This window comes from Falco peregrinus, chromosome 8 (assembly GCF_023634155.1).
Source record: "Falco peregrinus isolate bFalPer1 chromosome 8, bFalPer1.pri, whole genome shotgun sequence".
NCBI lineage: Eukaryota > Metazoa > Chordata > Aves > Falconiformes > Falconidae > Falco > Falco peregrinus.
Window position 1 is genome coordinate 16,860,981 of NC_073728.1, and position 23,570 is coordinate 16,884,550.

General features: G+C 40.5%; 2 protein-coding genes across 4 annotated transcripts in view; both read right to left on the minus strand.

Moving 5' to 3' along the window:
• Nucleotides 1-23,570, minus strand: part of PPP1R1C (protein phosphatase 1 regulatory inhibitor subunit 1C) — a 54,076-nt gene that overhangs the window by 29,161 nt on the left and 1,345 nt on the right. The window contains exons 2-4 of the mRNA XM_005237010.3: nucleotides 21,600-21,660; nucleotides 2,206-2,243; nucleotides 282-342 (exon numbers count right to left, since the gene is read on the minus strand). Coding sequence (XP_005237067.3) covers nucleotides 282-342; nucleotides 2,206-2,243; nucleotides 21,600-21,660 — 160 coding nt within the window. The remainder of the gene's footprint in view (nucleotides 1-281; nucleotides 343-2,205; nucleotides 2,244-21,599; nucleotides 21,661-23,570) is intronic.
• ITPRID2 (ITPR interacting domain containing 2) overlaps nucleotides 21,600-23,570 on the minus strand; it is a 53,564-nt gene continuing 51,593 nt past the window's right edge. For all 3 annotated transcript variants that reach the window (XR_008748558.1, XR_008748559.1, XR_008748557.1), the window contains one exon: nucleotides 21,600-21,660. The gene's annotated coding sequence lies outside the window, so the exon portion shown is untranslated. The remainder of the gene's footprint in view (nucleotides 21,661-23,570) is intronic.

The following is a 23,570-nucleotide window of genomic DNA, read 5'->3' on the forward strand; positions in this document are numbered from 1 at the left end:
TTGGCATAGAAATACCTGTTATATCAAACTAATACAAGTATCAAGACTTCGCAAAAAAAGAAGATTATTTAAAAAAAATAATAATAATATTGGCCACTGCTGCAAGATGGTGTGGTGAGGACATATAGATGGCCTGTGTCAGGCAGACGGTCGATGCCAGACAGTGACTTCGAAGTGTGACCGTGACAGCCAGGTGCCTGGCGTTCCCGCTGCCGGAGAGACCCGCGCCGCGGCGGCAGGGGCACGCGCCCTGCCAGGGCAGGGGCAGCACCACACAGTACCTTTGAGGGCAGGCGGGGTGAAGACGCTCTGCTTCCTCTGCTTGGGAGAGGCACTCTGCGACTGGGGGGCACAAAACACAGAGAGAGGCAGTAAGAGATGGGCACGGGGAGAGGTTTCTGCTCGCCCCACAGCTGCTTTCAGAGGGGGCGCACACCACTCTGAGAAGTTTCTAAGAAAATAATCTTGTATAAATCTGATGCCAGCTCCCAGGCTTGCATGAGTACAGGGAAAACTAAGATTAGATAGGCAAAATACGTGTTTAATGGACAACCTTTAAGGCTCCCAGGCAAAACAGACCCAATACTACTGAAAATTACCCTCCACTCTAAAAAAATTTTGTTAGGCATAAAATCAGGATAGCCTGTGCTTTTAGCAGTCTATGTAACAGACTCTCATAGGGCAAATAAATGTTACATCTATCAATATAGTTGCAAGATTTACGTTAACAAATATTCCAATTAAATACAATGTAACGAATTATATGTACAGGTAAGGTACTACTATAATTATTAATATGTAATTTTTTACATAAATAAATGGAAGATCCCTCCTCCTGTGCTTCTTCAATGTGTTTTATTACTCCTAAAATAATTTCAGCAACAGATCACTCAGCCTTTAACTAGGCCTGATTTAAGTGATATATTTAGACACAGTTAAACCTTTTATGATTCCACCAAAATCACACCTAGACACAGAAGATAAATCACTCCAAAATAATGGTAGTAAAATTACACATAGAGTAATATTAGTATAATTATACTAATGTACAGCTAGAAAAAACTAACCAGAATACATTCCAGTGCTAAAGTAGAGCAACTTTCGCAAAATGGAAGCAGTTAAATTGGTGTCCATGTTGTACCAACATGAAATATGTCCATACACAAAGGAGAATAAAACTACATAAGGTCACACACATATAGCTAGCTTTTGAAGACATAAACACCATACCACATTCCTAAGAAAAAGGTTAAAAAACAGCTGTGTGTAGGCAAGCTTTATTTTTGCTCATCTAACCAACTTCTAGTTGTGGGGTTGTCTTTTCCCAAATATTTGCTAAAAATGCCTTTTCCCCTGAGTATTTTGACTGGTACATAGCCTGTGAATTTGAATCAGATCTATTTCTTCAAGAAACATTTCAGACAGCTCTTAAGAAGATCACTTTCACACAAGTATGGTCAATCCTATTACCTTACCTTATCACAACGGATGGAATGATAACATTTATAAATAAAATATTGTCTTCTTTTGAAAGAGAAAGCTATTTATAAACACTGCAGGATAGGTTGTTGAGCCTCGCCCAACTAAATATAAGTCTGTATTTGAGTCCAAACCTGAACCAATCAATACCTCCTGCTGCTATTTTAAGTGCTGCCTGCTTCTCTGAGCAATGGGTGAAGGAGACAGGGATCAGAGAATTGCAGGAGCTATGCAAGGGGAAGTAAGAAAATGAAATCGGAGGAGCCGACAAAATTTTAACTCTTCCACAGATATCAGTGCACTGCCTGCTGTAGGCTTGGAAAATGATGGGAAGAGAGAAGAGTTTGCAATGGTTTTGTAGACCAGCAGCGATCTGCGGACCCAAAGCAATGCTGGATGAGGTGACCTGGTGGGGTCACCTTCGGCCAGGTTTACTATGATTTGCCAGTGCATGGTAGTAAGGCAGAGGGGAAACTTTCCTTTCCCAATTCCCTGCCTCAGGGAGAAGGGAGATCCAGCAAAGCCAGGACACAACACAGCTTTATACAGCTCTGGTTTGAAAGCAACAGTTCCTAAAAGGCTGTGCTACTGAACGTGGTGTGACAGTGTAAATGAAAACATTAACCTGGATGAGACAAAGAGTTTCAAAGGGGTTGTTACAACAGACAGACCTGCTTTAACAATAAATATATTAAAAAAAAAAAAAAAAAAAAAGATTTCACTTACCTCTGCCTGTGAGATGTTTGCTCTCTTCTCATCTTTTTCTAAGGGAGGAAAAGATACAGAAAGAGAAAAGTTAGTACAAAAGCAATTCTCAGTGCTAACCCTTGCGACTCTGCCCTGACCCCTGCAGCACTACTGTAAATCAGAAATAATCCTGATTCACAGCTTTTCTTTCTCGCTTGTGTGTGTGTCAAAACCAGAAGCCCTGATCAGCATTTAGGCATAAGCACTGTGTCTAAAGCACGTAACTCCCAGTTTTGGGCTGTGAATTAACGGCAAGCGATGGAGTGCCTTTAGCAGCAGGTCCTTTGGCCAGGCTGCAGCAGGGCTCTGCGCAATCCAGCGGCCATCAGGGATCGTGGCTGCTTTGCCTGGGGACTGCACTTGCCTCTGTGGTCAGGAAAGGCTTGGTTGCCAAACGGTGTGCAGAAACTCACGCAAGGCTCCACTGGACTCAAATACTAATAATAACCTCACCTCAGTTAAGTTATGAGTATACTGATACTGGTAATGAAGAGCGCCTAACAGTAATATGTAAAATTAGCAAGCCAAAGCTTAAAAAGGACTAATCTTTCATCTTAAAAGTTTCATGACATTGCTGGACTGACAATTTTTCCTGGAACTTCTTACTTTTGTTGCCTTAATTTGCTTTGGACAATAGGCATGGCAGAAATGGTTAATACTAGAGATTTCTAATGAAAATAAGCATCTCCGAGAAGCTGTCTGAACAACTAAGTAAAATTGTGTGGAGCAGAAGAGGGTCAAAGATCTTCCTAACCACTGCACTTAACCAGTTTTTCCATGAGATTAAATTATTTTTCTACTGTTGTAGATGTGGTTAATGGACAGAAAGTGTCTGTCTTCTGATGATGATTTCCCAAATATTTGATGAAAATAATGTAGGATCTTTGATACACAGTAGTTTAGCGCTCTAAAATAAAATGCCGTTAAAACCAGAGACATCAATCTCTCACTCTACCAACACCACTTCTAAAATCTCCCACTTGCAGATATCACTGTGCCGTTTCCATTGAGGTGTGGCAGATCTGTGAATGTAGGTCTGAGGGAAGAACTAGGTCTAGGCAATATCACTTTATCTGACTTATTCTCTTGACACTGGCAGCTTGTAGTGTGCTGTGTGAGGGGATGAGCCAGTCCAGGCAGACGGATTGCATTTTCTATTGTTTTCTTTACCATTGTATCTGTGCATCTAGCAAACGTCAGTTGAATTACTTAATGGATTTTTTTCAATATATACATTTCCCACTACCTTTATATGAAAGACATTCAAATTACTTGTACTCGAGGTTCCAAAATGTAGCTGAAAACAGCACTGATTACTAAAGCGTGGCCCCACAGATACAGAATTAGACAGGACAATCGGAAAGCCAGTTCCTGCCATTGACATTTGTATGACCTTTTGTAAGGTGACTAATCTCTTCCTTGCCTTCCCTACCTGTAAATATCACCCTGCCTATTTAAGTATTAGCAGTGTCTATTCACCTTGTAAAGCATTTTGGGGTATCAGATTAAGCTGGCTAAATGTGTGCTTATTTATGTGCTAATAATCTTTCTTATTAACTGTATACCAAACCGACATGGACTTCGATGGTTCAACATTGGAAATTTTTTTAGCTCAGGATCCTGGATGTAGTTTGGAGGCTTAAATTTGAACAAATCAGGAACCTTCAGCAGAGAACAATGAAAAGTAAATTATGTCCCATTCCTTCCTGAAACACTAAACTTGCCCAAATTAAAAATATGTTTTGTAAACCCAAGCTGAGGCTTGCATAAGGAACAAAAGCTGCAGTCAGCAGCTTTGTTGGGTTTCAGGTCTTGTTCCTAAGGATGTGCACAATCTAACCCTTTGGGCTTGCACATTTACTGTTCTTAGTGGGTCGACATTAAACCTACCAGAAGTGGAAAGGTCCCAGCCTTTCCTTTCACCCAGCAGCCCTTGAATGACAGGCAACTTTGGGAACAAGAACTGGTCCTGTATGGGGTTAGAGAAATCATTCATATCCACAGGGCTGATGCTGCCAATGAATAGCATCAGCCAATGTGGAAATTTAAGAATGACTTACAAAATCACACAAACAAGGAGTTTTTCAAATCCAGTACACAGAAATAAATCTAAAGGAGCAAAAGAGACAAAATTGAGGCAGCAGACATGAAGTGTTTCAAGTGAGCTGTGAGATGAAGTGAAGGTAGAGCTGGTTGGAGGTGTGGTTTGGTCAATGGTACATTTTGACATGCATTTACTTTTGAGGACAGAAAGACCATTGCATGCTTATTTTTGACAGCCATTTTGATGGATAAGACTCAATGGAGAGTATAGATTTTTAACAAGAGGTGACAAGACATGGGAACAAGGGAAGCTGTGCCATAGATTGAGGCAGAGAGTAGAAAATGAATAAAAAACCACCCTCTTTCTGTAGAGGAGGAGGAAAAGATGAAAGGCAAGGGGGACAGAAGGAAGATGGAAGTGCTTGTGTGTAGCTGAGGTAGTAAGGAGAGACAGGAATGATGGGGTTGTAGCAGAAGTGAAAGGGGGAATGTAGTGGTGACAGTGAGCAGAGCTGGAGCTCAGTCAAGAGCCTGGGGAAATACTTCGAGCCATCTTGGTCTAACTGAAGGATTACATTAATAATTGTGTGAACATTCTTCCTTGGACAAATCGTGTTTTCCCAGTAAATTATAATACTTTGAAAACAGTCAAAATAAATTCACGGAAGCATGTTCTTATAGCAGTCTTACTAAGAAAGCGTTTTTGTGAGAGTCACTGTGTATAGGAATCGATGCTCTCGCTACAACAGGTCAGTTCTGGCATCAAGAGATTCCACACAGAAAATCTCTGACAACAGAATTTATGACGAGAATGGAAGGCATAAGGAAAGAAAGAACATCATCAGCTACTGCAAATCAGACACATCCAGTGATCGAATTCAAACAAGCCACGCATTTCCCAGCCTTAAATCCCTCTCAGATCCATTGACAATTTTAAGTTGAATTTCTTTACTGAACTCTTTGAGCATAAATTCCTCTTGAGTAGTGTCAGGAAAAAATCATAAACTAAATCACAAAGATCAGACTTTGATATCACTTAGTTTACACAAGAGAATGAATCCCTGGTTTCTCAGCATCATTTAGTTCCCACTGACTACTGTGCAGTCAGGATTCTGCTCACAAAAAAAAAATAATCATAGTTATACAGAATGAGACATTTCCTTATCATGTTTATAACTAGGCAATTATATCATGGAGAATGTGAATTCAAGTCATCAGTCGTTTCTCTCTTACATGAAACAAACCCCAAGCTTTCAGTAGATAACTTGTCTCTACAGGTTTGCTCTCTTTTTGGGGTCAGGAGGGAAGGAGACTTTACTGATGCTCTATTTCCCCTCTCACAAATCACAACATTGCTCACAGAACATGATACGGCTGTATTATATTCTAAATCTCAACATAGGGGTTTTTTTCCAGTTTAACGTTCTTTGCTGCTCTAACCGGCTAACAGGAATCTAATTACTCAAGTAAGTTCTTGACAGTTTTTGTGGTTTTGTTTTGAAGTGGTATAATAGAAATCATTTGAAGAGCTGAGAAGAGATTTGTACATACCCAAGTTACTGGAAAGTTGAGGTATGTAAAAATCGGATTGGAGCTCTGTTTAGAGATTTTTTTGCACCTGTGCTGAGGAAAAATTAGTTGAGGGCTTTCCCCTGTGCTGGATGAATAACCTCTGAGGATAGTGTGACCCTGACCTCATGTAGGCTGGAGCAAAATAAACAGGGTTTCAGGCCTTAGTCAGTGTCATCAGGAAGAGAAACGGTCCATGTTCATCAATGAAAGGATCAGCCTAAAGGGTATTTCCATCTGTCCAGATATGCACACAGACCTTCTCAAATTAAGCCTTACTTCTTTAAGGAGAGACACTTTTGAAAGCCCACCTACCTGCACAGAGCCCCTTTCAGCAATACAGCTCTGAGCTTAGGCTTTACCCAGGGCAAGATCTCATCCGCTCACCAGGAAACCTGCAAGATTTGGCCCAGATACATTGCTGAAATACAGAGGAAGAACTGCCAAGTGATTTGTCTCCCAAATGCTCTTGTTAGCAGAGCTCTTTTGAAGTTTTTTTAGCCCAGCCATCCAGCCATGCTGATACAACAAGCCAAGCTACCCCAAAGGTGTCATTACATGAGGTCAGAAAAGACCCAAGTGGAAGGAGGCTGGTTACAGCCAGGATGGCAACCGCTTGGTGCTGCTGATCGCTTTTGCTGAGCATCTCCACTGTTGTGCAGACGGCATGACCGTGCTGGGGGAAAGCCTTGTGGTCATTTTAGGGTAAAATCAAAGTTCATCTGCCTCTCTTCTCCCACTGGATAATGTTAATGCACTTGGAGCAGCTAGAAGGGCAAGAGGTGACCTATTTTAAAAGAGGTGGCCTCTGGTATCACCCATGGGATCTGCAGTGGAGTCATCCCGCAAAAGCTTATCTCATCCAGCTAAGTACCCTGCTTTCTTTCCCCCTGGCATGAGCAAATAAAAGCCTTTTCTGTAGGGTTTCAGTCAGGCACTGGAGGAACAGAACAGGTCAGACAGGCTGGCTTTTACACAAAAGAAACTCAGTAAGAGGCTGGTATAATTGTTGGAGAGAGTTTCTTGGAATTGTACTTGGGAAAAGAAAGCTGAGGAGTTTCAGATGAAAGTCACAAGGGGCTGACAGGGCTTTAGATTTGGTTAGTTTTTGTCATAGTGTCTAAATTTTCCCTTAAAAATAATAAACATAATACCCTTCGGTTGCTCAGATAGCGGAAATAGCCCACAAACCACATGCCTATAACAGGATTTAGGTAAAGAACGATTAAACAAGAATGGTTTGAATCTGAAAGAGATGAGCCTGAAGAGAGACTTTAAGGACACAATGTCACCATCAGTCTGGAGCTTTTTTATAATCCTGACCCCACCACTGAAAAAACAGTGCCCCCGGAGAGAGCAAAGTAGATGCACAGAAGCATGGACCCAGCCTTCCACGTGCAAACTTTAGTGCAGCACACCCCAAGCTAGCTGATGCTGCTATGAAATAGTTCAGCCAGTTTAATTTCATTTCATTAGTTTTGATGAAATATCTCCGTGGCCAAACAGTACTATGCCCATGTGTAAAGCTTTCTCTCCCAAAAATTGTGAAAGAAATGAACCAGTTGCTGACTTCTGATCAATATGTTCAGACGATGATGACATACAGTTGGAAAATGAAAATAATTTTCCTGGCTCTGGCTCTACTTAGCCATCTCCCATGATGAAGAGAAGGGTGGCTCTCTCCGCCTGCTGCAGGGTTGGGGGATGCTCGAGTGCTTTGGCAGCAGGCAGAGCTCTGCTCCCAGCCTTGGTGTGTGCTAACTGTGCAAAAAGGCAGATCACCTGCTTCAAAACCTTACATTTAAACAGCACAGACCCACACAGTTTCAGGAACTAAGAAAAGAAGTGGATAATTTTCCAAATAATTCTTCATTCTCCTGCAACTTAGTGGCGGACAAACCTGAAAATTTCTGAAAAATTTGTTTCAGTCATTTCACATTTTTATTTCTTCATCAGTAAGGATATTTTTAGGTCTACCAGCTTGCCTCACTGGTGTTTGACCACCACTGTTCATATTTGCCATTGGTACTTGTAAAACAAGCTCATTTAAATCTGATTTAGAAAATGACTGGCATAATGTTATTTGGTTTTTCTGCTACCAAAACTACTTTTTCTTTCCTCCAGAAGACAAGGGAAGATCAAAAAATATTTAACATTTTGCTTTTGCCAGTGTTCTAACTACGCATTGCCAGATGAGCTAGCATCGCATCGTTTTTTACTAAACCACTGCAGCAGGAAAAGGAAAAAAGCCCAAAAAGACAAAAATAGACAATGCTTATGTAGTGAATTATTTTACTTTTGCTTGCTGTTTTTTGTTCACCTGTATCTCTCAATGAAAACTACAGGTATAAGTATAATTATATTTAATTACAAAAAAATATCCTGGTAAGCCCTCCTGGCAGGAGTATGTTTCTGAAAATCTTCATATTGCAAAAGGACCTCATTAAACTCCAGTATCCCAGCTGCTGCAGTAAACGTAGCTGGAAGGTCTGCTCCCCTCCTCAGTCAAATGCTGACAAGAGAGTGCATACATTGCAGTTCTGCTGCATCTCACACACTAATCAGCATCTAAATTACTACCTGGCCCTTTAGGGGACACTAATAACAAGGTTTGTATAGGAAGCATTAATTAAAACATTGAGGAGAGAGGAATTTGCTATATACACAAGCATTTGCATGCTTATTCTATCAGGTGTTTGCAGTTCAGGTGTGTAGCATGGGAGAGGTCCCACGTTACCCTGTTACCCTGACAGAACCATCGCCAAGAGATTGCTCATCCCTCTGGCTCAGAGATCATAGAGTAGCTTTTCCCAACTAGCTCCTGAATGTAACCAGCTCTCTGTAGTTCCTTAAAATGCCACAGGCTGGATGAATCAGCTGTTTGGAGATTTAAAAATTTATTTCCAGGTAAATTAGCTTATTTCTATTTACATAGCTCTGTATTTCCCACCTTCAATATTCCAGTAACCATTACTAGTCCTGAGAGTAGGGGCAGCAATCCCCTTTGTTAGACCAAATCCTTCCTAAAGGTGCTCAAAGTCAGCCTGTAAATGAAAAGGATGATCATCCTTTTCCTCCCAACACACACAACAGCATCTGATCCAAACAGCATCCATAATCTCTGAACATCATACAGGCACTGTCTAAGGACCCACCTTCAACTACACAGCCATAAGAATATGAAATAAAACCACCTTTCACAAATCACACAGATCAAAATTTCTTTAAAGCATACATTCTGAGACCATGATTTGGTTTGGAAGAAACTGAAGAAATTACAAACCTCAAATGTGAATTCAAATGTGTTTGTTTACATCACATGAATCTCACAAGGGAATTACAGTGCCTGATTCACCACCTTGTTATTCCAGTTTCATGCCAGACGCATGGAAAACAGTCTAGTTCCACTGGCATTAAACTAGATTATAACAGTGATGGATCAGGTCTGCAGCTTTATTGCTGCATGTCATGAATTATTACAACAAGCACAAAAAATCATCCCTCTCATAAGCATTTTGTTTTCAACTTTTCATTCTGCCTTCCTCCTGTTAAATATAAGTATAAAACAAGTTCTAAACGAGTCCCATAAACCAAATATAGCTCTTAAAATATATATTGGAAAATAATTCAAATTTAATTCTTTATTTTCTCTCTTCTTATTAATAAGGACTGAGTTGCCTTTTTTTTTTTTTGAGCTCTCAGATGAGACATTTTCTGGACCCAATATAAATCTCTTACTAGATTACCAGGAATGACTCCGGGATGAACATTTCATATAACATGCAGCCGACCGGTGTGGACTCATGGCATCAGAACCAGGAGGAACCTCTGGCCGGACCACAGGGCGTCACTGTGTGCAGAAGCTCCAGGTCAGGAACTGCCCCTGTGTTGCTTCAGAGTTGCTCTCTTAAATTAACTCATTCTAAAAGAATACCACGTGGTTACCAGCAAAGCACTGTGTTTCCAGCACAACATAGCCAGGTGAGCTTCACCACAAATCTGCACTGCCGGTCACACTCCCACCTTCTGCAAAAAGTTACTCTGCGGGTTCCCGGCTCAGTTGGGCATTAAGGGGAGCTGTGCAGTGCTCCAGGCAAAATGGGTCCCCCCTGCACGTGGGGGGCTGCTCAGGGCAACTATTGCGGCGAATCTATGGTCTGCATCAGCAAAACAAATCAGACAAACCAGAAGTTTTGAAGGAAGTGAAAGACAGAAAATCATTTCCCCGCTGACTTTATCAGGCCACAAGCAACAGGAAGTTTTGCCATTGGCTTGAAAATCAAGGTTTTATCCTAGATATATAGCAGGAGTTTGAGGAAAAAAAAAAAAAAGAAAAAAAAAAAGAAGAGGAAAAAGGCAAACTACTTTCTCATCTAATTCTCATCTAATGAACTAGTTCTAGAGTTAGTGCAACTGGGAAATAACTTCACCCCTATGTAAACTGGCTTAGTCAGAACTCTTGCTCATTATCTAAACTAAGTAATGACACATTAACATTCACTGCATCTTTGAAAATCCAAGTTAGTTCGTTCCGTTAAGTAAAAGTGAGACAAACCAAAGAAAACTACTGTGATCAGTGATGTGAAATCCTTGTCCTAATGGGAAAGTTGATGGCAATGGCAAACTCAAGTCTCAAAATGTGCAAAGTGAGACTTAAACAATATGTGATCTACATATGACCCTCTTTTATGCACATCTATTTAGGATGACTCAAATCTTTCCTTTAAATTGAGAAGTTCCTTACTGTTGAAGCAAATAAATGTAAACCAAGGTGACACTGATTTCCCGGCACAAGCCAGAAGGGGAACCCGACAGCCAGCATTTCAGGGTGCCCCTGGCGGTGCTGGAGGCCCAAACTGAACCACAAGAAGACCTTGGAAAAACAGACTTTCACAGAGATATGGAAGAACCAAAGGGCAAGGACTGGCAAATAGACCTAAAAGCACAATGTGGTGTCTTGAAGTACCCAACTGTGTAGAAGGAGAGCTCACCTCATTGTAAGGTTACATTGACACCGGGTCTATATAGATGTCAGTAAAGATTATATCTTTGCTGCACGGAGTAAGGGCAGTTTCCACACTCACAGCATAATCCCACCTGGCCTGAAACCTGACAGTGAAAGAAAAGACTCACACAAAGGCAAGAGTAGGGCAGTGGAGGTAAAGACAGCTTTTGAGAGGTTAGAGGAGGGCCAGAGCTGTTGCGCGACTGCCAGCAAATAAACAGATTCAAAGAGCAGAAAGGTGCCACTGAAATGAATGTGTCCAAGCAAAACATACTGCCAGACTACTAAAGTTTTGCAAATAACGGCTACTGTTTTACCAAATGTTACCAAAGCACAAGCACAAAAACTTCCCAAATAGTTTTGTCCATTTACTTTGTCCATAGACTCAAACAGTCATTCATAAGAATGTTTTAGTTTGTGAAAAGACTTAATGTGTTCATTAAGTATTTTCAAACACAGAAAGCAGCAAAGTACTTTGAGAAGACAGTTACCTAGAGTTGTGAACTCATCAGTAATACTGAATAGTGATAGTAACGTGTTCTTTGCCAGCTGCTTGCCTGCTTTATATTCAGTCTGTGTTCAAATGACATATTGAAGAGGTGGAAGACTTAAATACAACCGAGGCATAGATGATGAAGAAAAATCCATGGTTACCAGCAATATAATACTAGCTGATCCCCTGATATACATTTAAACCATTTCCTAATAGTTTCATATGCAGGAATCAGTTGTGATGGAAAACGGCTCAGAACTGACCCACCAACGGCGACCTTTGCATGAGAGTTACAGCTGCAATAGCTATCAGGGCAAGCGCTTCCTTTCTCGGCTGCGAGCTGCAGCAGCATTCTAAGCTTTAAAATAAAAACCACCAGCAGCAGCCAAAACTCAGTCAAACATTTCTTAGCATGCTATAGCTCATAAAGCCAGTAAAGAAAAGATCGTAGCTGAACAGTTGTGCATTGTACATTCTGGAAAGTGACATTTGCCAGGGGAGAAGAAAACAAATATAAAACAATAAAATTCTTCCTTACCCAGTGATTATTATTGCTGCCTTTGCAGTTTCCTTCCTTTTGGAAATAATACCTCAAGGATTTCAGTAAAAATGTGTTGTAAAGCTAGTCCTGGCCAACTGCTTCTGCTTACTTGTGGTTAGAATGCACATGATAGGGCTCCTCACATACACGTTTCATTTTATGCATGAATCAGGTGAGCTACTAATAATAGTATTTCTCCAGGTTTAAGACCTTTTTTACAAAAAGAAGATGCAAATACCAATTTTGTAAATTCATTATTTGGTTTTCTAAGTTTTCAAAGAGTCAGCAGAATGAGGTTCCATAATCTCGTTCTCACTATCAGCGTGACTAGGTGGGATGGAAAAGACAAGGCAATCATTGTTAACCCAGGCTAAACCAGCCGTAATTTCCAAAGACATTTTTCAGAATTTCTACTAACCTTACTACACACCAGGGACAGAGGGGACCCTGGGCTTCATTTTATACATCTCCATCTGTGCTGTCACAACCAGAAACACCTCACTGTGATTCCTGTAGCAAGAGCTGTTCCACGCCCTCCTATGGGATATGCTGTACACATTAAAGCCTAAGTCACACACCAGCATCAGCATTTTAGGAGGCTTGAAAGCACATTTCTAAACAATTACAGCCCTGCTGTCTACTTACTGTATTTCAAAAACAGACAGTAAAACCTAATGTTGATCTGGATGAAAAATTCTGGATTTTTCCTTGAACATCGATTCCTTGAACAGAAAATTCTTTTTTCTCCCCTACCCCCAAATAGTTTTTTAGTTCATCAGTACAGCTCCACTTCAAAGAGAAAAGGTTATCAAATGTCACTCAGCAATACAAACATGTTGCATTCAGAGCAGCTGGGCTTGCAAGTTAAACAGGTCACTGATTCTGTTGCTGTCCTGCAGATCCTAATATAACAGGGAGAAGGTGGAGCAAGTGCTGCAGCTACATGGTAGCAGATCCCAGAGATGCTACTGTTTGGTGGCGGTGGAAGAAAGAGCAGGAAAGGTTCGCTCAGATCTTTGCTTTCTGCCACTGCCTGGGAACAGCTATGGCAGGGAACTTCAGAAAGACTTGAAGGGCATAGTATCACCACAAGCCACTGAGCGGTGGAGGCTCTGTGCTGAAATGTTTAGGCTGTCGGGGATGTCTGGGTAACAGGATAAGCAGTACTGTAGGATGCAATAAAGCTCACTGCTTTACTGAACTTTGTATCTGCCCTGCTGAAGCTCATTTTCTGCCCATTGTGACTCTTCTCTGCTTGTCATATCAGAACGAAGGATGTGGCCCCGGGTGAAAAACACAGCCTTTAAAATGCACATTTGTCCACTTAGTGCTGCTACCTCGGTAAGTGTGGTTTAGCTCCACAAGACAAATAACACCAAGACATTAATTCTCTGTGGTACGTCTGCATCTCAGGTATCCCAGTGAAAACATGAACAAAGAGTGAACATGTAACTGCTTCGTTCTGCTGCTATGATATCCTCTTGATCCTCCAGTAAAGTCATTTGAGAAAAAATACTAGAAGGGGTGATTACAGATACAGACACGAGTAGCATTTTCAGGGGGACAAGGGGAAAACAGAGCTCTTTCCAACAGACACATCGCTTCATTCTACCCTAGAATTGCTTTGGTGACTGTAAAAGGGGCTTGGCTGGCCCAGCTGATCTTGCTTCCACCAGCTGGTGACACAAACAGCTCAGACACACAGGAAAGCAGAGGTAAGCTCTGCACCTCCCTGCACCCCCTGAATTTCTGCAGCCTTGCGTGGCTGGCAAAAACTCCCATGACAGATCGCTTCTGTTCGTTTAGAGTCTCTGCTAGATTTTGGTCCAGGTTCGTTAAACTCCCACTTGCGGTGTATTTTGAAGTGAAGCTTTAACTTCAGTTACTACATATGAAGAGTTAAATTTTGACTCTGAAAGCTCAATAAATGGGGCTATCTTGATTGATGCTTTAAGTGCAACCCCTTCCCAATATTCTGAACATAATGAGGTTAGTGCTAAAAGCTGGATTCTCTCTCATCTGTCTGCATTATCTATTTATTCCGCACACGTCACCATGGTAAATGAGTGCTGCATTAAGTACTAAATAGGAGAGGTCAGACAAACTCTATGTTGGTTTTTTCCCTCAGCAAGGCTAAAATATTTATTAATGGATTTTAGTCTATTACCTGATGTAAAAATAAAAAAAAAATAAACCCCCCAGTACCGACACATTATTGAAGTATAATTTAAGCATAATCTCAGAACAAAGTAATTCAACATTCTTATTCAAAACATTTTGTCTTATAATGTTTAAATGGACTTAATTTCTAATAGACTTTAAAATTTTTTACCCTTTAAAAAAAACCCACTCAAAATACAAGCAGAATGTTTGCCACCAGCTAAACTAGACCTATTTTAATCCAAACTTTTTTTTAAAATGCCACCAACTCCTTAAACTGTATAGTCATGTAGCTATATTAAATTTAGCTTAAGTACTTTGACTGCAAGAAGTAGTTAATTACACCTAGGCATTTAATTTTTTTAAACAGAAAACTCACCAGCTAGTCAGAATTCTCACCAAAACAAACCGTGTGAGGTGTACCAATATTTGTCACAGTGCAAGTATGTTAAGAGTTCCTCTCTAGCAAAATATTAAGCCTTGTGAATGCAATGAAGTTAGAATCTGCCCAACCAACCATCTCACCAGGCTAGGCAGTGGTGCACACAGCTGTGCTCTGCCCGTGGCACAGGTCTTTGTCATCTTAATAGGCACGGAGGTGATAACAGAGGTAAACATTCCGAAAGCTTATCAGTCCTGATGCTGAATAACCAGGCAGCTGGAGATCTGTAACATGAAGCCATATATATTAAAAATGATTTGCAAATAATCTCCTGGGGTGGAAGAAGGCTGTTTCTATGGTGCTTTTGTGTAAGGAATGAGGAAAACAGATGAAGAGTACAAGGTTCGACTCTAAAAATACCTCCTTCAATTCCAGACAGTTCCATGGACATTGACCCTTCCAGCACCAAACCAGCAGGAAGCAGGGAGCAGGAGGAACAAGTCATGTCATGGCACACATTAGGAGCTTACCTGCACTGATAAGTACAAAAGTACCTCAATTCACCTGATGGGGATTTAAGGCTGGAACAAAAAAAAATGGATTAATGTAATTTCACCCATACTGGGAGTGAGTAAAACTTTTTTTTTTTTTTTGGCTTCATGTCCTCTCGGCTGCCCTGCTTCTCTGATCTAGGCCAGAAATCTGCATCCTGGTTGTGAACATCCAACCTCTATTTCCAGCCTGCTGGGCTGGCTCAGGCCTCTCCATGGAGCACAGCTTTCGCAGGCGGCTCGCATCCTGCACCCCTCCGTCGCACAGCGGGAAGGCAGGCTCTGGTGAACGGGAGGGACTCGGTCTCATTTTGACTGAATTTACTCACTTCAGCCAACTAGACTATAGTCAGCAGAAGCAACCAAGCTCATAGGGGCTATGCGTCATGTAAAACGTACCTATGTAGGCAACATTAAACATCGAAAACAAAGGAAGAACGGATAACAATAAACATGAAAAATGAGGTAAAATAAGTGAATTTTGACCAGAACATGCACACCACCTTTTTGTCTTGGCTTTTCCTGAGCCATTTTCAGACCATTCTTGTTAAAGCATTACTTGGTGACTAAAGAGATAGTCCAGACTCCACTTGGGCACTGTGTGAAACAGTATGTGTTTCCTACTGTTTCACACCATGTGTTTTACACAATGACTAAAATGTTCCCAGGGAATGTTTCTATTTGTGAACTAATGTGTTCGTGACCTCAAAGAACAGCAAAAATGCATCAGGCTCCTTTGGTGATAACCTTGGCTCTAAGCGCAGCAGTGCCCGCTCGGCCTCGGGCTTGCTGTCTTTACTGTACTGCAGGAAGCAATGGCAGCTTTCTTAGGAGGTGATGACAATGACACGTAAAATCCTCACCCTCTCATGAAAATGGAGCATTTTCATGAAAGAGTCTAAGGAAAACTTTTTTCTGTTTGTTTTTAAATTCATTGCTTCTGTTTGGAGCCTCTGAGCTGTTGCTTCTGGGCTGCATTAAAAACAGTTCAGGCACAGTTTCCTGACTTTTCTCTTTGTTTTTCTTCTTTTTTTTTTAAGTCCCTGAACTTTTCTTTTTATTTTCATGGATCAGATCATGGAGTCTTTAGTCATGTTGCATATGTGTGATGAACTTATGCTGAGGCTTGTCCCAGGGACTTCTGAGAGCCTGAACTGCAGAGTAAATTCAAAGTAACCCAAATGAAAGAGCATCCGAGCATAGTGTATATGGATAAGAAAAAAGGGGTGTAGTTTGCCATTGAACGTTTGCAGTCACACATCAGCCTGCAAACGGCAGGATACTCACAAGCACAGACATTGTCATCTCTGTTCTGGAATCCCTATCACTTGTCGGGTCCTATGCAATGTTTGGTTTATATAGGTCACTGTTTCACTGTGTCAGATGGCCCTCTCCAGCACAGGCCAACAGAACACTAAGGTCCTTGCTGACCTGATGAACACTGCGTGACCTCTGAGCATCCTGGTGCCATTGGTGACATACACTGAGCTGTGCCGGTGCCTGTGGTGTGAGGAGACACAAATCTTTTTCATAGCTTATTGCCATACCGCCACAAACTCCTAGACTGAAATGAAAACAGACAGCATACTGCAATGTTATTCACATTTAGCATATAGAAAGGCCAACTAGTTTGACCAAAAAAAAAAAAATACAGTTAATGACAGTTTTTATTAATGTGCTGCTTTTCTGAATGCTTTATTACTGCATTAGAAGCCTAAATTTGCAATTGAAAACAGCTGCTATTTGGCTTACTCACTTTCTATTTCCTGAACTAAAGTAAGCACTATGTTCTACCAGAATCTCAAGCTTTTGAAAAACATACTGGTTTTCATGAACTGTGAGACCAAGAGTTCTCTGCTGATTCAAGTTTCAGTGAGACTTTTGCTGAGAAAGTATAGCAAAATTGCCTGAAAATGCCCAGGAACAGCTGCCTCCTACTTAGCAGGTCTTTTTTGATCTCAGTTCATTTTATATTGAGGAAAAAAAAATCCATGATCACCAGATGTAACACAAAGACATCCATTCACCTGGAAGCATCACCTAACAACTATTAGTCACAACCACTAATGCTGGGTAGATCATACTGCATTTATCCCTGCAAGGATGTAGTGTTGGTATAGTTTGCATCATCAGAAAAGCACATCTATACGAGATTTATTGTGTGGAGAAATTCTGGGAGTGTTAGAACCAATTTAGCATAAAATGCCTAACCTGCTTCAGGTTGTCATGGGGTTGCCACAGGTGTAAGGACAGTTTTGCCTCCCACCACCCATCTGGCAGCGATGTTTGCTACTGCACTAAACATTGGGGCTGCTCCTGAGGCACCTCAGCAGACCTCTGGGGAAGTGGCAGTAAGCTGAAAGACATGAATCCCTCCTCGGGCCAGAGAAAATCAGTTGGGAACAAGATGGAAAAACTGCTAATGCCCAAAGACAAGCTGCAAGCAAGTTCCTTGTCTGGAGACAGGTACAGCTTGCTTATCTTCACGTTAAGATTTCCAGCCTTCAGAAAACTCAGATGTACTGAGTTGTACTTGGCATATATGTTTTATATTGCTTTTGCAGTGAAAATATACCCTTTCTGCTTTGAAATGAGATTTGCAAAATACAAAAAGACAGCTCTGGAGAAGAGTTATCAACCAGCTGCTATATTTTTCTTATTCCCAAACACCCGGTAACATTTACATTACAAGCAAGGAAGCCAGAACAGGCAACTGAGCAGAAAGGAGAGCTGGAAACAGAAAATACATAGAAAGTTCAGAAATGCAGAAGTTTGTCCTAATGTTTACCCATATTCTAATGCTTCAAGAAGACTGAACACTTCGACACAAGTTGAGCAGCCAGACTGTTTGATGTTGTGTTGGCTCTGTGACAAAGCCAGTCCACCCAAGAACGCTGGCATTGTGTTCTGATCAAAGCGAGCCCTAATGGCATTAAACCCGAGTTGTGGTCTGACATATTTTCCTCTCTCAACTGTCACCTCTCTGCATTGCCACCAGCTTTTTCTTGAGCTCTTGCAGCATGATATTCTGCTAGTTTAAAGCATGGCCAGATTTTCATTTCAGATTTTAAGAACTGATTTTTATATATATACTGCTGTGCTTGGTAAGGAGACGGGAGGTTGTGATTATTATGGCAGTGCAGAAAAGTTTGTTTTCAGGATATGGTGATACCTGGGTTTTGTTGACTTTAGTGATATTGCAAGAGAAAAAGGAAGCAGGAGAGCTTTAGCCATTTTTGGATTAAGCCCTGTGCAGCATAATAGTTAAATGTGTCTTTAAAACTAAGCATATACTTATGTTCCTTTTATAAAGGACAGACACAGAGCAACTGTGGCTATAGCAGGATACAAGTGGGTTACCCCAGCAATCCCATGTGCAGGCATCCTGCACAGGATGAGATGCTGCACATCTCTGTAGTTCCATCCACTAATATTTGTCTTTGCTTTCACAGATAGTAAAAGAGTCTTATAATTTCAAATAAAAGTAAAACTGATTAAATATTATGAAAAATGCTCAGAAAATATAGCTCCATTGATCACAACTGAAGCACAACAGCGTTAAGTAACTTCATAACTTAAGTCTCAATTTGCTAGCTCTAGCTTCTCTGCTCAGAGGTGACATAACCCATCAAAGAGCACTTACAGAAAGAGTTAAGGATTTATGCGTTGCTACATTGCTTCACAAGCTCATATTGTCCACTGCAACCACTGTTGCTGCTGCAATTCAAATTTTTCTTTTGTTGACTTTGATTGCAATTATATATGATGCCAATCAGAGTGAACACGATAAAACACTCCAGTCAAGATATTACAGGCTGGATATTACCTCCTGCAGTCACATCTACTGCCTAGCTTTAAATCACTTAGTGTGGTCTAGCACCATTGTCTTGGAAGCAATGAAGCCAGGCAGATTCTTGTTACAGTTTTTGAGTCGCTGTCATTAGTTTAAAATTACTTAGCCTTAGTAGATACTACATCTTTGTTTTATAGCATAGCGGACCAGACCTAAATCAGTGATGACAGATGCCTGTCAAAGCTGTAGTAGACATCAGGGATGGATGAGAAGACTTAGAAGAAAACAACTATTTTAGATCTTTGCCCAGCACAACTCAAACTAAAATTATTATGAAGTTCTGAAATGTCCAAACACATTTTACTGCCTTCTGGTTTCCAGATGGTTCTGCATCCAGAACCCCAGAATACCACAAAAATGCTGCTTTTCCCCTGCTGCAATCAGAAGCAGCTGCAACAGGAGGCTATAGAAAAGTCTGATTCTTAGCAAATGCCCCTCTCTGGTTTTCAAAATAAAAGAAGTTTAGATAATTTGAGTAAACTTTGCACGGGCATCCAAACATTTAGAATTGCATTAGGACACACATTTCAAACCCTTGGAAGCATATCCTTCACTAGCTCTTTGCTCCTAAAGAGGAGGGAATTTGAGGACTCCAGTGGGTAAAATTCAAGAGACAGGACTCTGGTTTAGCTCCCTGTTGATCTTGAGAATCACACTTCCAAAGCAATTTGTTGGAGTGTCAAGTTAGCACCCTTGACTGCAACCATATGCAGTGATGCATTTAACATTTTTGGAGACAAACTGTTATTCAGCATTCTTTTCCAAACCCAACAACTGACCAGCATTTTGGGGTTTAATCAGCAAGGCGTCAAGAGCCCCTAGGATTAGCTGACTCTGAAAACTGAAGGTGTACAATTGTTTCAGAAGCTGAACAGCACCTTGCAACATCAAGACCATAAGACGTTTTTTTACTGTTTGTACTTGCATTGTAAAGCTCTTGTCTGCCTTTCCAGTTTGGCTTTGCAGTCCTTGTATTCAGCCAGTTTACACAGCTACATGTGCACACCCTGTTCAGAACGCTTGCCCATATCAAACATGCCATATGGAAATATACAGGCACATGCTCATGCATAAACCACATGGTGAACTGCAGGAAAATGAAGGTGCTTTTAAAGTTTTTATTTTTGTCTGAGTTCATATAAAATTAGAAAACAAGACAAGATTATAATTTAACCAAAGAATACCTTCACTGATACTAGTTCCCAGTATCTAGTAAAAGGGGAAGATATCTACACAAATAAATATAAATAAGTGAAGAGGGTGAATACTAACTCTTGGGCTTATGTGGAAGTTGTCCAATAGGTGCAGCATCCTGACTCATAATAAAAATGATTTATTTAAAGATTTATTATGAACATTGCAGGAAAGGAGATAACAGACATGTACCACTTTGTTTACATTAAAAATTCCTGCAAATTAAAGAGTTCTTATTCTCTGCTTGGTTTTGATTTGGTACTGTAGCAAGTACCTGTTTATAAAAGGAAATATGACAGTACGAAATGTACAAAGTGACTTGCAGAAGAGATTAACAGTCAAGGTGAATTTGCTTTAAATTAAGCCCTAGCAACACCGACACTGTAGATCTCATCAAGGTAAGGAAAGTCGGTCTAAGGCAGATGTTTTGTGCACTGTTACTGACAGCTGAACTGCTCCCTACAATTCAGGCCAGAAAGCTACTTTCCAGACTGGGGGTGGTGGTAGCCCTGCAGCAAACGCCTGGGTCACTCTCAGCGTCAACAAATACAACCTGAGATATATGCCACGCTTGTACCTCCCTAATCTGCGTGCTGTGCTGCAATGATCTCAACCCCAAGAGCAGGGCTCTCTAAATGCTTCTTTCTGCACATTCTGAGAAACTTCAGCTGCTGGTGATGTTAATCAGAGCTGGAGACCACCAGCAACCTGCAGTAAGTGGGGATCCTAACAGAGCTAAGGTGGTTTTATTCTACTGAGAGGCCAGCGCATACAGGAATGACCTCAGAGACACATCAGTGAGCAAAAGACTGAACTGCTTTTAAAAAAAGATTGAGGTGATGAAGAGATAAGGCAGGAAAAAAATGTTGCAGAGCACTACAAAAGAAAAGTTTGATATTACGTAGGTAGTGTGTTCCAAAGGGATTATGTCTTGATGTCTTTTTCCTGTAATCCATTCTTGCTGAACTTTTTTTTGCTTACAACACTGCCTAAACAGCTTAGTAAAGAGTCCTTCTGAAGTCACATTTATGTGACAAAGTATGTTGCAACCTGAAATCATCCCACCCCCACAGAAAATCTTATGGGAGGAGTCTTGGTTGAAGATAATGTATTCACAGTCGAAAAGGAATAATGAAAACAGGCATCAGATCTTTCATCAGAAAACCAGAAAACAACCTGTTTTGCAGAAGCAGTTCCCTTAGCTGCATTAGCCCTGGAGCCACCACATACCGCTAGAGATTGGAGAACCAAGACTAGGACTTCATGGACCTCCAAAGTATCCACCCAGGGAAAGAAAATGTTTGTGGATGGAAGTGCTGGATCTGGGTCATATTAATTCTCCTTAAGCATATGACAGAAGATTTATGTGGAGGGTAAAATCCTGAAATTATTAACATTATCTGGAGGCTATGAGTTACACATATCCATGGGGTTTATTCCAAACAGTTCTAAGATCCATTATCTGGTATTCAGTGCTATGAAATTAATACTGGATTTTTAAAATCATGTAGTTAATAAAACCAATTTTCAGATAATCCTGTGTATACAAGTTCAACAATTTACAAGGTATGTTGGCACTGACCTGGAGGCACGTGTTCATTCATGATGACGAGTGATGCTGGTGTAGGCCTTCTTTTCCTGATCTGTAACAGGTATAAAGCAAGGAGAGTCATTAGGGTCCATCAACCTCCCCTCACACAAAGCAAAGCAAAAAATCCATCTGGAGTTCTCCTGAGTATATAGACCAGCCACAGTTAAAACAGCAAATATTTAAAGAACAGCAGCATGTCACAGTCCTACTGAGTGCTCATCTGGTCTGACAGTGATCAGGGTCATGCTGCTGCTTGTGCAGAGAAAACAAAGGTATGAGGGAGAGGGACAGATTTCCAAAATACCTTTAGGATTTGCAATCATCTTGAATAAGTTTTTGGACATTAGTATTGCTCTTTAACTAAAGAAAACCAATACTTAAGACTTTCAAAATAATGTTTTCAAAGAGCACTATACAACAGAACTTTACATTTCAATATATAAACCTGAATTTTATGCAATTCTTATTCAGAGTTTATTTGGTTAACTACTTTTGTTCCATGAACAGTGGTTAACTCCATGATATTGGACTACCCGCCTATAATGCACACATTTGCTTTGAAAGCCCTGCATTGTTTCACTAAAGCCTCCAGATTATTGATAATCCACTGAATTTAAGACAAGGACCAAGAGTATTTAAGCTAGAAACCATTCTTACATGAAATCTCAGTGTCAGTGTGTTTGTTCTTTTTTAGCTGCTGAGCCAACATCTGTATTTAGCTGGGTTCAAATTTTGCTTTCAGAGGCGTAAGTGGAAAATTACATCATCGGGGTTAATGGGTTTATTCCAGATTATCATAGCTGACAGCAAAATTTACTACTTTAATTTCAACACACACCCTCAGTGAAACCATAGAGCACTTGGAATTAAATTCACAACACAAAAAGAAAGCACTGCCTATAAATTCTGGACAGATTTTGGGCCACAGCATTTCAAAAGCCATGGGAATTCCAGGAGATCCTAATCCTATGGTCCTCATAGATTTCAGAAAAATGTCAGAACATGTCCTGCTTGAATTTATTGCAGGACTGTTCCATAAGGTACAGACATCTCACAGCTCAGAAGCACCTATGGACAAAATGAAGACCCACAACAATTCTCTCCTGAACCCTTCTAGTATTTCTTCGTTCAGTGGTCACTCACAACTCATCATTTTCTGGCAAAGGTGGCTGCCTTTTAAGAGACACGACATCAGAATATTCTGGAAACCAGATACCTGTCCTAAAGGTGCAAATAGTTTCGTAGCTAATGGCACGGAACTGTCAAGGTTATAATATTCCCCTGGTATCATCTCAACCTAGACTTACCAAAATAGAAGTAAATGTCAAGAAGGACTTGCACTGAGAGAGCTATACTGGGTCACCTAAATAGGATTTATCCAGCTTGTCTCATAAGATCCCCTGTGTCCTTCTTTACGCACTTCTACACATATCTGCACATAGTAATAAGTATCTTTTCCTCCTTAGATGTCTGTATTGCTATATATATATTATATGTACGTGTATGTTTTGGGAGCGAGCCAAAACCTAAATTAGCACAGACAAAATTCCAATGCAGACATAAGTCAGGCATATTTCTTCATGTATATATTTTTTAAGTATATAAAACACTATAACAATGACATAAAGAAAGCTGTATAAAAATCACAAGAAATACAGGAGGTAACTGAAGAAATAACTACTGTGGAAAAAATAACTCATATTTTCTCATGTTAAAATGAATAGTAAATAAACTGTCTTCTGTGCAATCTTTCCATTAGGTACCTATTACCAGCTTCACGTTTTGCTTTATGTACACGTAATGTACTTTAGTTGATTTGTTGAGCATGTGTATTCATGTGAAGTATACGTATTACTGTACAAGTCCAGTTCTAGAAAAGGCACAATAAATATATACTGAATAAACCTACCCAAGGTAAGGATGCTTTATTCTGGCCAGAGGACATATCCTCCTCCCTCTTTG